The 12,535-nt window shown below is 54.6% G+C and overlaps 6 protein-coding genes across 6 annotated transcripts; 3 read left to right on the forward strand and 3 right to left on the reverse strand.

The window, feature by feature from the left end:
- Positions 1–568: 568 nt before the first annotated feature.
- P153DRAFT_362771 (FAD/NAD(P)-binding domain-containing protein) lies at positions 569–2,544 on the forward strand. The gene has a single exon (XM_033667215.1). The coding sequence runs from the start codon at positions 834–836 to the stop codon at positions 2,385–2,387; it is 1,554 nt and encodes a 517-aa protein (XP_033528077.1). The 5' UTR covers positions 569–833; the 3' UTR covers positions 2,388–2,544.
- Positions 2,545–2,850: 306 nt separating this feature from the next.
- On the reverse strand, positions 2,851–4,174 carry P153DRAFT_330107 (uncharacterized protein). Its single transcript, XM_033665422.1, has 3 exons — positions 3,650–4,174; positions 3,486–3,593; positions 2,851–3,425 (listed from the first exon to the last, which is right to left on the reverse strand). Exons 1-3 carry the CDS (start codon positions 3,960–3,962, stop codon positions 3,040–3,042), a joined length of 807 nt encoding a protein of 268 aa, XP_033528078.1. The 5' UTR covers positions 3,963–4,174; the 3' UTR covers positions 2,851–3,039.
- Positions 4,175–4,421: 247 nt separating this feature from the next.
- P153DRAFT_419600 (uncharacterized protein) lies at positions 4,422–5,237 on the reverse strand (the record flags this gene model as incomplete). The annotated part of the gene is made up of 2 exons (XM_033672198.1): positions 4,422–5,105; positions 5,152–5,237. 2 exons carry the CDS (start codon positions 5,235–5,237, stop codon positions 4,826–4,828), a joined length of 366 nt encoding a protein of 121 aa, XP_033528079.1. The 3' UTR covers positions 4,422–4,825.
- Positions 5,115–6,652, forward strand: P153DRAFT_362774 (Snf7-domain-containing protein). The gene is made up of 4 exons (XM_033667216.1): positions 5,115–5,466; positions 5,608–5,802; positions 5,857–6,061; positions 6,118–6,652. Exons 1-4 carry the CDS (start codon positions 5,340–5,342, stop codon positions 6,410–6,412), a joined length of 822 nt encoding a protein of 273 aa, XP_033528080.1. The 5' UTR covers positions 5,115–5,339; the 3' UTR covers positions 6,413–6,652.
- A 689-nt stretch (positions 6,653–7,341) lies between these two features.
- Positions 7,342–10,914, reverse strand: P153DRAFT_352961 (uncharacterized protein; the record flags this gene model as incomplete). The annotated part of the gene is made up of 1 exon (XM_033666409.1): positions 7,342–10,914. One exon carries the CDS (start codon positions 10,912–10,914, stop codon positions 7,342–7,344), a length of 3,573 nt encoding a protein of 1,190 aa, XP_033528081.1.
- Positions 10,915–11,076: 162 nt separating this feature from the next.
- P153DRAFT_427638 (uncharacterized protein) lies at positions 11,077–12,196 on the forward strand (the record flags this gene model as incomplete). Its single annotated transcript, XM_033672675.1, has 2 exons — positions 11,077–11,821; positions 11,895–12,196. The coding sequence occupies exons 1-2, from the start codon at positions 11,365–11,367 to the stop codon at positions 12,194–12,196; spliced, it is 759 nt and encodes a 252-aa protein (XP_033528082.1). The 5' UTR covers positions 11,077–11,364.
- Positions 12,197–12,535: the final 339 nt, after the last annotated feature.

Consider the following 12,535-nt stretch of genomic DNA (forward strand, 5'->3'; position numbering starts at 1 on the left):
TCGCCACTTCGCCCACATGCCGCGCTTGGTTGACTCAAGTCTCGCTCAAGGGTGGAACCGCTGAGTCTGAATCCAACGTGCCAGCCATGAGTCGCCTATCTACAGAGACTGACTTCCAAAAAAAAACTCGCATGAGTGTGGATACGAGGGCCTACAGATCTTAACTTCCAATTCATCGAACCATTTCCTTTCGATATCAATGTTGACCCGACAGACTGTCGCGGAGCGGGAGAGTTTGTCAACTGAAATGATCGGCAAGGGTTTTCCTTGGAAATATGTGGGAAGGATTCGAACCTTGTCTGCAGCCGCCCATCGCTGTGCCGCAGAGGTTACCGATTTATTGACAGTACCCTCGGCTTCCCCAGCTGTACCCTCCTTTGCTTTTTTCCGATGCTTGCGAGTAGTTTTTTTGTTTCGCAACAGGGCAAAACTATGAATGAGTTTGATCTTGTCGTTGTAGGAGCGGGTAAGTCCGTTAGATGGTTTCCGAGTTTAAGTGGAGATTGTCCAACCATGTCAAACTCTCTTCGTGTTGATCTCCTAAACTAGCTTTCACGTTCGCACGTCCATCCGAGTTGCGCGAACGATATGACATGTCGAATCTTTCTTTACGCTTTCTCTCACCGGACGACTAGCTGTTCATTCCTGGTCTTCTTTGCCACACATGTCACGCACAATCACTAACACAGACATCAGGCTGGTACGGCCTTGCTGCCGCCAAAACTTACCTCGAATTACATCCACATGAGGATATCCTTGTCCTCGACAATGCATCCAGCGTGGGCGGCGTCTGGGGCCGCGACCGGTTGTATCCTGGTCTGAGGTCAAACAACATGCTGGGGACATATGAATACAGCGACTTTCCCATGGACACTGCCAATTTCGGCGTCTCACCAGGCGAGCACATCCCAGGCACCGTTCTACATGAGTATTTGACTGCATACGCTGAGCGGTTTGGTGTGTACGAGCGCATTCGGTTCAACACATGTGTGGAGTCCGTGGAGGAGAAGGTCGAAGTTGGGGGCTGGATCCTTAATATCACCGATACTACGACGAATGAAAAGGCGATGATAAATGCAAAGAGACTTGTCGTCGCCACGGGTCTGACTTCCGAGCCGCACGTACCAACATTCGTTGGCCAGGGAGATTTCGCTTCCCCGATCTTCCACTCCAAAGATTTCGCTCTTCACGCAGGTACGCTCAAAACGGCCCGAAGCGTCGCGGTGTTGGGTGGAGCAAAGAGTGCGTGGGACGCGGCATATGCGTACGCTACCGCTGGAATTCCCGTGGATATGATCATTCGTAACTCCGGACGTGGGCCAGTATGGATGGCTCCTGCATATGTCACACCGTTAAAGAAATGGTTAGAAAAGCTTGTCCATACTAGATGTTTACAATTAATGAGTCCTTGTGTCTGGGGCGACGAAGATGGATACGCGTCTCCGAGACGGTTTCTTCATGGTACGTGGCTGGGACGGAAGATGGTTGATACCTTTTGGGGAGTCTTGGGCGACGACGTGGTAACATTGAACGGGTATAATGACCCTAAGCATCCTGAGATGAAAAAGTTGAAACCGCGAAACTCGGCCTTTTGGGTAGGGAGTGGGCTTAGCATTCTGAATTACCCAACGGACTTTTTCGAACTCATTCGTAACGGGAGTATTCGTATTCATTTGGCGGACGTCACACATCTCTCGGAGAAAACAGTCCACCTATCGAACGGAGAACACATCAAGACGGACGCTCTTTTCTGTGCAACAGGATGGAAGTCACGCCCGCCGATAACCTTTCTCCCAGCTGGCCTTCTCGCTGAGCTCGGTATGCCGCACTACTCTTCTACGCCGGATCCGCTTGTCAAAAAAGCAGATGCCGCCATCCTCGCAAAGTTTCCTCGTCTGAAAGATCAGCCAATCACGGCCAGACCCAAACAGGGTGAAGATAAGAAGGATACGCCAAACCAGCCTTTCCTTCTCCATCGATTCATCGCGCCGCCATCAACCCTGCAGAATCGAAACATCGTATTCGCCGGCATGATCTCGACGATTACGACATCAATCTGCGCACAGACACAGGCGCTCTGGATTTCGGCGTACTTTGACGGCAAGCTGGCGCGGTTGGCTTCTCCGGCGACGGCGCGTTGGGAGACGGTACTGCATTCGCGGTTCGGCAAGTGGAGGTACCCGTGCGGGTATGGAGATAGGTTGCCAGATTTTGTCTTCGATGCGGTGCCATATGTGGATATGTTGTTGAAAGATGTTGGGTTGGAGAGTCATAGGAAGAAGACTGCGTTGGCGGAGATGACGGAACCATATGGACCGGAAGATTACAGAGGCTTAGTGGGTGAGTGGGCAAGTAAATATCGTGACGGGTTGGAGAAAAGGGGTTGAGAACGACCAGTGGTATTTATTCAGGGTAGGTAATGGGTGTTGTAAAAAGAGTGAATACGAAGCTGCTAGTCTCGTGAAAATGGTATATCTCGTAAGTATCAATTTAACAAATAACCAAAGATCTTGGGGTCGGTGTTCTGGTAACAATTCGTATTGCCAACCTTTGAAGCATTGGAGAGTTCCAACATACTTTTATACTCCATGTCTAGATTGAAATAAATTTGGTAAAATATATCCTATTGGCGACACGCCTCAATCTCCTCTAATTTCCATCTAATCTCCAAACAATTCTGAGAATTCAAACTAAGAGAACTTCATTTGAGAACAAAGTCGTAGGTTCCCACAGCTGGAACATACAGGGAGGGAGACCTCAATTGTACGCGTATTCATTGGATTTTACTCGACAATGTGACAACAACATAAGAGTCCAGTCTCTGAAAGATGTTTTGAAGTGAAGGAGTTTAACCATAATAACACTACCTGCCTAAAGTACTTACTCGAAGCACTGAACATGTATCCTCTTACCCAGCATCCATGATCTTGACGGCATGATTGTCCACCTTGCGACAGCGAAATGAACTCCTCCAAAACCCGTAGACCAGGCTCATCTAAGCTATACGTTCCAGATAACCCCAACATGCCATCCACAGCCTCAGAATATCTCCTGATCATCATACGCCCTAACGCTCTCCAACCTCTCCCTGACCTTACTATAATCCCGACACACATGCTTAGAGTCCCACCCATCACTCCCACCATTATGATCCGGGAACGTCGTCTCCAGGCCCTCGAGCGCCATATCCGCACTGCACATGATCGCCTGCCGCATGTAATCGAAGCAGTGTATCATGTGCCAGTGGTGGTCTTCTTCGAGGGCGTGGTCGGACTTCATGGCGCTGTAGACTTGCACGACTGCGTAGAGGCAGTGGAGCTGGTGCGTCATGGAGGTTGTGTAGACGGTGGCGTTGGGCCAGATTATGGGCGTGGGGAGGTCGTGGTACGTGGATGGGTCGGGGATCTGCTGGAAGCCCATGCCGACTGTGAGGTTGGTAGGTTAGTGATTGTTCGTATTGGGTGGGGAGAGAGGGAGGAATGTACCGGGCATGAGCTCGTTCCAGGCTTGGAGCGTTTCGGGCTTGAAGAATTCGGATGTGTTGGAGGGTGCGAAAGTTTGGTTGATTTGGAATTTTGTGATCTGAGTTGGGACTGAGACGTGTTAAGGTCTGATCGTTTTGACGAGATGCGTGATGTTCGATACTTACTGTGTGGTCCCCAGCCCGTAATGTCACCACCGACTTCGTTTGCGCTTGTTGTGCTGCTCCTCCACCATTTCGAGTCTTTGAGAAGTCCTTGCTCTTTCGCTAACAGACCGATGATGATGAGTTGTAGTCCGATCACGAGAACCCATCGCAATGCTCCTAGAAGAGGTGGACATATAATGTTTCTTTTGTTATGGTACTCGTGTGTTGACCATTCTTTGTCCCTTCCCACCAGAGACTCGACCTCTGTTGATGACGATGAGTGGGCGTAGTGTGGTTCACCAAGCCGTACCTCTGCGTATTCATGTGGTGCCATAGTTTTGAAGTATTAACAAACGACGCCAGGTCGGTATTTCGAGTAAGATGAGATGATTGAAGAGAATGAGAGCACAGCTAGAGAACAAGGCAACGGCGGCTCTGGCTTCCCAAGTACTTGCGAAGTCAAAAGATATTCCTTCACATAGCGGTTCTTGTGACCCAACGCGTTTGACACCCCTCGTACATGTTAAGTCGCGCGGACCATCAAACAATTGCAACCAGTTCGGAGAGAAGTTGGCAACTGAAGCAAACGTTCTGAAACGGGAGCTAGAACATCGTGTTCTCAGACTAGACGTCGTCCGTTAGCCCGCAGATGTGAAACGTGTGATGAACCGTTAAGAGCGTGAGACTACCCGGCTCAAACGAGAAGGACATAGGATTGAATTTGAATGTTTTCGAGATAACAAAAGAATCGCTGGCTAGTGTTCAGTGAGACGGAAGAATTTCTAGGCATTAAACACTGTAGTATTGGCCTCGAAGTCCATCTTGAGGCGCTTCAAAATTGCAGCAGCAACCTATTGACCTCGTCTTAAACTAGCTTGGATGATTGACTTTATCTGCAGAACAACATTCACACCTCAATGAAAGCTATGACGGAGATACATGAGAATGTACAGTATACTGATATGTTGGGAAGGAGATGCAGGACTGAAGAGACGTTCGACCCTGTTGTCCTGAGATCGTCAGTGTGTTCTTTCGAGACGCGTCAGCTTGGAGTCGCGCGACAGCAGTTTCCGATGCGAGAGGCATCGCCAGCCGGATGTCCAGAAGTATCATAATTTGTGCTCTTCCGGCGAACAACTTGCAGCACTCGCAAAGTCACGGGTATCGTTGATCTAGATCACGTTACCCAAGCCAACGTCAACCAACCTCATGCCTTTTATCAACAGCCTTCTGATACAATTCCAAGTCAACGTTTCCAGCATCCCAAACGGCAATAGCTTGCACGAAAACACCCTTCTTTTCCTTTGGTCGCTCGACGTAGCCGATGATGTTGATCCAGGTGCCAACGTCCATCTCGTGAGGTTTTATCCGCTCGAGCACATGCTCAATATCGACATTGGCGACAGTCGGCTGACTAGCAGGCGGATAGTTGTGTTTTAAGCGCAAAGTCCCAGTCGTGACGACGTATTCATCGATGCTGCCACATATTCAGCTCAGCTCAGCTGTCGCATCGAAGACAGTACCAGCCGAGAAAGCGAACTTTTGTGCCTGGCGCGCATTTCCTCAGGTCGCTTAGCAGCACGAGACTCGACGGAACAGGGCCAGACATGGCGACAGAGCTTGGTGTTGAAGCTTGGGACGATCCGGGGGAAAGCGGTGCCAAGATGGTTCACGTGCCACCGCACTAGCGCTCGCCGACATCATAGCCTCGATGCATGGTCGACCACTGACCACTCCCAGGCAACCTTCAACACCCGTCAACGACTACTCCGCCGTCCAAATCCGCCGCGACAACCTCGAGCCTTCCACCTCACTTTTCCCCTCTGCGCTCGCGAAATGTACGTGACCATCTCCCCGTTATCGCAAGACACCCCACCCTCCCGCTGCATGGCGCATTCAGGTTGCCTGCGATAACCCTTGACCTCTTCACCACCAATACCACCTTGACCACTTTTGCAAGGCTAACTGTGCTGCGCCAGACATCACTGCCATCATGTCCGGCTGGGGTCTTGGGTGGTTTGGCGGTGGCCAAGCCAAGAAGGAAGCGCCCAAGAAAGCGATCCTGCAGTTGCGTGGCCAGCTTGAAATGCTGAACAAGCGGGAAAAGCACCTGCAGAACCAGATGGACGAGCAAGACACGCTGGCTCGGAAATACGTGTCCACCAACAAGAGCGGTATGTCAGCCACCTTCACAACCTCGCAATGACCATGCACTCATACATGAACAGCGGCGAAGTCGGCGCTGCGGCGGAAGAAGCAGTTCGAGCACTCCTTGGAGCAAACGAGCTCCCAAATCATGACCCTCGAGCGCGAAATCTACTCGATCGAAACAGCGAATATCAACAAGGAGACACTCGACGCGATGAAGAACGCCGGCTCAGCAATGAAGCAGATACACGCCGGCCTGACAATCGACAAGGTCGACAACGTCATGTAAGTACCCACACATACTAACCTCTTTGCTCCCGCGATGCTAACCACCTCTCCAGGGAAGAACTCCGCGAGCAACACGCCATCGGCGAGGAAATCGGCGAGGCCATCACCTCGGGCGTAACATCTACCGGCATCGACGAAGACGAACTCGACGAGGAACTCGCTGAACTCCAACAAGAGAAGCTTGACGAAGACATGCTGAAAACTGGAAACGTCCCCGTTGGCGACAGAGTCGGGAGACTACCACAAGCGCCCTTGTCCGAAGTCAAGGGCAAGGCGCCGCAGCGCGTCGAGGAAGCAGACGACGAAGAGGAAGAGCTGCGGAAACTGCAGGCTGAGATGGCCATGTGAGGCTCTCTGAATGGAAGGGATGTGACTGTTTAGATGAAGAACGTTGGGTCGACGCGGATACAACGGAAGACGGGACTGGCGTTTGGCGACTTTGACGGAGACAGAATGGTGTTTTGGGCGATTCTTTTTTGTTTCTCTCAATCACATTTTATTTACTGACGGGGTATTTGGAGGCTTGGATTGGAAGGCCCACTGCGCAAAGAGACATGACGGTTGCTGCGTTCTACGATGAATTGGATGATATACCTTGCGGAAATTTATAAACACTACTTCCATCTCCTCTTCATTTCCCATTTGTGTCTGGTGTTCCATTTGCCATCTGTCACCTGCCATCTCACAAACCCCTTGAGGCTTCGTAAACATGGATGAGAACAAATCAGAAGATGAACTATGCTGTTGACATGTAAACTTGTACTTCATTGTTAGGCTATTCTACATACATGTATACATATACATATGTAAGGACGTTATACTATGATATCCTCTTCGTTATCCTTAATCTGCATTTCCATCATACCACTTCACACCTCCATCCCCATCCCACGAACCCCATCAATCCAGCCATCATACCATCGATTCGCAGAAACCCACCTCCGAAAGAAGACACAAACACAAACACAAACACACTTTTAATTCCCACCCAATCCATGCCAGTTCAGCCACATAAAACGCCGCCGAAAAAAAAGCCGCGACGGGGGGGAAGGGAAGGGTATCAATCGCAGCACCACTTCACCAAGCGTTCAGATTCCCAGCAGCGCCGATGCCAGTGCCAGTGCCAGTGCCATGAAAGGTATAATTCCCCATTGCCGCGCGCGCCGAAAGAGAAGCAGAAAAGACGTCATAAAACACCCCAAACACCGCTTTTGTCACGAACCGAGAAGAAAACACCATGGAACAAAGCCCAACGCCGGTGGAAAGATGGACAGACACTACGCCGCTTTATTCCCAGCATCAGGCAGCGGCCTTGCGCCATTCAGCGGCGAACCCGACGCAGGCGTAAGCGGCTCAACACTCGGACTATGCTGGCCCGTCATACGGGGCGTGAACCTATGCGGCTCCGCGCCCGCAGCGGGCGTCTCGCGCTTCCCCTGCAACTGCATCTGCGACTCACCAACCGTATTCGCGGCAGCGCCAGCGACCAGCTCCGCGGCACTCGTGCTCGTCGCGGGTGTAGCAGGGGGTGCGCTCTTCTGCACGACGACCACGGCGACGGGGCGCAGTTTATCAATGCCCTCGATACTCTTGATAGCTCTGAGGAGCGCCTTTTCCGAATCCGTGAGGCTTGCTTCGGGGACGGTTTGGTCTACGTAGGCGCGGATTGCGTTGTCGACTTTCGTGGGCTCGCCTTCTTCGATGCGCGTTTTGAGGTAGACGCCCCTGAAAGCTTCGAGTTGGCGGATCAGGTCCGGGCTGCAGTTGCGCGGGTAGCGGCCCGAGGGGTGGAGGTCGAATTGGTCGGGTGAGATGGGGTTGGGTGGCGCGTAGGGCTGCTGTGCGGGGTAGGGGGCTGGGTACTGCGAGTGCGGGCCTGTTGATTGTTGGCCGGGTGGGGCGTAGGGGGCGTAGGGTCGGGGCGGAGGTTGAGCGTAGGGGCTCGCGTTCGTCGTCGCGTACTGGCTGCCATATGGACTTGCCGAGCTGTGAGTACTGTGTTGTGGTGGTGCACTTGTTGGATACAGCACGCCGTACGGGCCGTTGGGTGTAGGCGCCGCGCTGGCTGACGGTGGCTGGGCCCCAGGTTGTGGATAGGGGTGTGGTGGGTTGGGAGCAGTGGGACTACCAGCTGCGTTTCCACCAGCCCAGGGTGAAGCATATGGCGATGGACGAGGCGCGCTCTGCGGTGCTGCAGGCGCAGTAGCATTTGCATCTCGCGCCATGCTGGGTGGAAGACGAGGCTGCGAGTTGACCAGACTTGGCGGCAGTCTTGGAGCAGCTTGCGGCATGGCATGAGCAGGCATGCCCGGATGGTAAGGCGGATAGCCGGGTTGACCGTAAGGCGGATAACCATTTGGCGGATAGTACGTCTGCCCTCGCGCTGGATTGACCGGGGGACTAACCTGCCTCTTCCTGCGCTCTTTCTCGATTGACACGTCCGGGTTAATTCTCCAATTGAACCCTTTGCCTTCTTTGTCTCCTTTCATGAAAGCGTCGTGTTGACCGAGATTATGTCGCACACTCGACTGCCAGCCACTAGTCGTCGTCTTGAACTTGTACCATGGGTACTTCTTCTCGATGTAGTTGTAGATCTGCTGAAGATTCATCTGGCCGTTAGGGGCGGATGTGATGGCCTCGTGGATGAGGACGACGTAGTTTGCTGACGGGCGTTGCAGTTGTTCTTCTGTGTAGTCTTCCATGCGCATCTCAGGGGAGGGCGTACGTGGAGGTCTAACAGGCTTGGCTAGTTTCTTGTCGCCAGACATGGTGCCGTCGCCCTTCTCAGTGGTGTCTCGAGCATCATCATCGTCGCCGTCAGCAGCGTTAGACTCCTTGCGCTTCATGACCTTGGGTTTCATCGTTGGCGCAGGGATATCAGCAGGATCAATGCCAGCCGCTTTAGCCTTCTCAATCTCCTTGGCCTGCTTGATGAGCTGAGACCTCTGCCGCTTGGACATGATGCCGTCCTTTGGTGGTCTACCAGGGCCCTTGCGCTTTTCAACAACGTGACCAATGAGGCTGGATGGAAGATTGTGCTGTCTGGCCATCTCCTCGGTGATCAGGCCTTCGATCTCGCCACCGGCCTCGATCTCCCCTTCAAACGGCTTGCGCAAGAGAGGCGGACTGTCGGTCGGGACAGACTTGGTTGCCTCGACCTTTTCCTTGACGGGGACCTCTATGGTGGGTATGGCTGTCACAGACTCTTCCACAGCCACCTCGTCAGGAACTGGCGTCTTCGAGGGTGCCTTTGCAGGTGCTTTCGTGGACGCCTTGCTCTTTTCCTTGGGCTCCTTGATTTCCTTGAGCTCCTTGGCCTCTTTGGACTTCTCGAGATCCTTCGTCTCCTTCGACTCCTTGAGCTCTCTCGAAACCTTTGGCTCCTTGGACGTCTTCGACTCGCGGACCGGATCCCTACCAGCCGTTTGGAACTTTGGCTTGAACGTCGGCTTGAACTTCTGTTTGACCTTCTTCGCGGGCGGCTCCTCTGGCGTGGGCTCTCTGTACTTGCGCTTGAGCGGCTTCTTGGCGACTTTCAGCGGCGGAGGCGGAAGAGAAGTCTTGAGCTTGATCTTGAGGCTCTGCTTCGGTCGTGCGCGTGGGGCGGGCTCTTCATACTCGTCCATGTCATCATCGTCGTCGTCGTCTGCGTCCTCGGATTCCATGTCACTGTCAATGGGCACGTGATACATGTGGCGTGGATTGATGCTGAGTCCACCTTCACTCTCAGAGCTCATCTGCTCCTCGCTCTGCAGCTCGCCGTGGCCATTCTCAAACGAGAAACTCATGGGGCGCGAACCAGACTCCTGGCGATGGCGCTGTTCCTCTGTCAGGGCGACGTCGGGGAGATAGAACTGCATGTTGACGGCGCCGATGGTGAGGTGGTCGCCGTGGTCCAGGGGCAGGACCTCGCCTTGGGGGTAGAAGTCGCCCTCATGGTGCAGGCCATTCGACCCCAGCACCTCGATGCAGAACTGGCCCTCGTCGAAGTCGTAGAAGATCCTGGCGTGCTCGCGCGAGATGCCCTTGGGGCCGGCCTTGCCCGTCTTGGAGGTGATATTCTGGGGGTGGATGGGCACGAGGGGGCAGTCGTTGGGGTCCTCGGGCACGTGGCCGTCGAACTGGGCGGGGACCTCGGGGAAGGCCTGCATGATGAGGTCCTGGGGCGCGCTGTCGGGCGGCTTCTCCTCGCCCGAGTCGGCCGTGGGGTGGGAGGCGGAGCTGAGCGACTGCGAGGCGTTGCTCTGGCGGCGCTGCTGGTAGGCCTTGGGCATGGCGTCGATGGGGGCGCTGACGATGCCGCCCTTTTCGCTGATGACGCTGCGGGCGCCGCGGCGGGCGCGCTTCCTCTTGCGGCCGTGCAGCAGCTCCTCGGCGGCCTGGGGCTGGCCGTCGGCCTTGAGCTGGTCGACGCGGACCAGGCGCTTCATGTCCTTGTGGGCGAGGGTGATGTCGCGGCCCAGGATGATCTGGTACGTGTGCATGTAGTAGGAGCCGTCGTCGAAGCGCAGGCGCGCAAAGGCCGTGAGGCGCTCCTCGTTGGGCGGCGGGAAGTCGACGTCCATGGGCAGCAGGTCGCCGAAGCCGTGCAGCGGCGGCGGGAACGCGATCGGGGCAGCCAGCGCCGGCAGGGCGTCGTGCGGGTCGTCCATGGGCGTGTCCAGCTTCAGGGCTGCGTCGGCGGCGGCGAGGTGGGCAGCGGCGGGCGGCATTTGCGCATGCGGAGCGGCGGCGGTCGCGACTTCCATGTCGGGAGGCGCGCTTGGTGCGAAGGCGTCATGGCTCGCGGCAGGAGCGTCGACATCGTGGAAGACGGCGGGACGAGGGTCGCGAGAAGCTACACTGGCCATCCTGCCGCCATTTTCAGGTGCAGGCCGACTGATGAGAGCGAGGGCGGGAGAGAGCGAGGGCCCGTTGGCGTTAGAGACTGGAGGCGCTAATTCGCCGCGCCTTGTTTCTGCTGCACGCCCGTCTTGGCCCGAACTGCACCACGCCCTGGCCGCCTGGATCGTCGCCTCGATGCGAGCACGGTCGTTTGCGGCCGCCGTGTAGTCGTATGCGTATACGTCCTCACGCGACCCGTCGAGGGGGCGAGCAGTCGTCGCCATTGTGGTTGGTAGCTGGTTTCTAGCAGAAAAGAGTGAATGCGAGAGAGTGACTGCAAGAGCAGGACCAGAAGGCCCTTAGTAGTGCTCAGAGCCAGATCAAGGGAACCAGAATTGACCGTCCCCTCAACCATCCCCGCCTGGACCCCTACCAACCAGACCAGCAGCCAGACATCGTGAATCATAGCCAAAGATATGCCTCCCAAGAAAAAGGCCAAAGAGGCACTCCCGCCGCCTGTGAAGCAGCCGCCCAATTGGCCCGCCTTCACGCCTCTCGTCCCAGAGTCTGACCTCTCCCTCACCGAAGTGGTACCACGTCAAATCGTGACAATCCCCAGCCTGTGGACAGCCACATTATGCAAGACCTACGTTTCCTTCCTCTCCTCCCTGCCATTGACCACGACGCCCGGCAAGCCCAAAAAGGGCGACGCCGTGCGCGTGAACGACCGCTTCCAAATCGACGACCCAGCATTCGCAGAGAGACTATGGAGCGAGACAGCCCTGAAGAACCTCGTCCTCAGTGACGCCGCAGAAGGGGGTCTCGACCTAACAGCAGCCCAGCGGCGAGAGCTCTGGGGCGGTGAAGTCATTGGGCTGAATCCAAACATCCGCATCTACCGCTACTCAAAGGGCCAGTTCTTCGACCAGCATTGTGAGTTCGTTGTACATCAAACACGCCCCACATCTACTGCTTCAAACGCTTCGATCGAGCTAACAGCCCCCAGACGACGATTCCAACAACGTGACGGTGCCTGGTTCCCCGCCAGTTCCTGCACGTACCACATGGACTCTGCTGCTCTATCTCACTTCTCCGGCTACGGGATGTATTGGCGGGGAAACCGTCTTCTACCCTGACCCGCCTAAGAAGAAGAGCAAGGACCCATTGCCTGAGCCGTTCGTCGTTGAGCTTGAGACTGGTCTTGCGCTGCTGCACCGCCATGGCGCGGACTGCATGCTGCATGAGGGGCGCGAGGTAGTGCAGGGCGAGAAATGGGTCATTCGAAGCGATCTGTGTGTTCGGCGTTGATTTATTACTTGGTGGACTGAGAAAGCGAAGATGAGTAATGTAACATCATTCATTATTATTCGTGAGCAAAGAAACCAAAGCGCGATTCCAGAATCTCTAATTCAGAATATCACTCCTGCAGTAGAAAAGCGACATGCTGCATCGTTGCGTCGAGAGAAGAATGCGCTCCTGAGTCATCACCTAAGCAACTCATTTCTTCCAGAACACCTCTATCCAAGACCCCACAGACATCAAAATATCGTTTCAGACCTACACGCTAAGATGCTCATAAACATCGTACTGACCAATGCTACTGACCAATGCAGCCACAACCCCCGTATTCCCACAACCCTCACTACC

The sequence above is a fragment of the Dothidotthia symphoricarpi genome (genome assembly GCF_010015815.1).
Source record: "Dothidotthia symphoricarpi CBS 119687 unplaced genomic scaffold P153scaffold_2, whole genome shotgun sequence".
Taxonomy (NCBI): domain Eukaryota; kingdom Fungi; phylum Ascomycota; class Dothideomycetes; order Pleosporales; family Dothidotthiaceae; genus Dothidotthia; species Dothidotthia symphoricarpi.

Excerpts from the sequence above, each read along its gene's own strand:
- P153DRAFT_362771 (XM_033667215.1), top strand. The coding sequence starts at position 834 with ATGCTGGGGACATATGAATACAGCGACTTTCCCATGGACACTGCCAAT.
- P153DRAFT_362774 (XM_033667216.1), top strand. The coding sequence starts at position 5,340 with ATGCATGGTCGACCACTGACCACTCCCAGGCAACCTTCAACACCCGTC. Across the intron at positions 5,467-5,607 it reads CCCCTCTGCGCTCGCGAAAT|ACATCACTGCCATCATGTCC; the intron begins GTACGTGACCAT and ends GTGCTGCGCCAG. Across the intron at positions 5,803-5,856 it reads CGTGTCCACCAACAAGAGCG|CGGCGAAGTCGGCGCTGCGG; the intron begins GTATGTCAGCCA and ends ATACATGAACAG.
- P153DRAFT_330107 (XM_033665422.1), bottom strand. The coding sequence starts at position 3,962 with ATGGCACCACATGAATACGCAGAGGTACGGCTTGGTGAACCACACTAC. Across the intron at positions 3,594-3,649 it reads TACGGGCTGGGGACCACACA|TCCCAACTCAGATCACAAAA; the intron begins GTAAGTATCGAA and ends AACACGTCTCAG. Across the intron at positions 3,426-3,485 it reads CTGGAACGAGCTCATGCCCG|TCGGCATGGGCTTCCAGCAG; the intron begins GTACATTCCTCC and ends CCAACCTCACAG.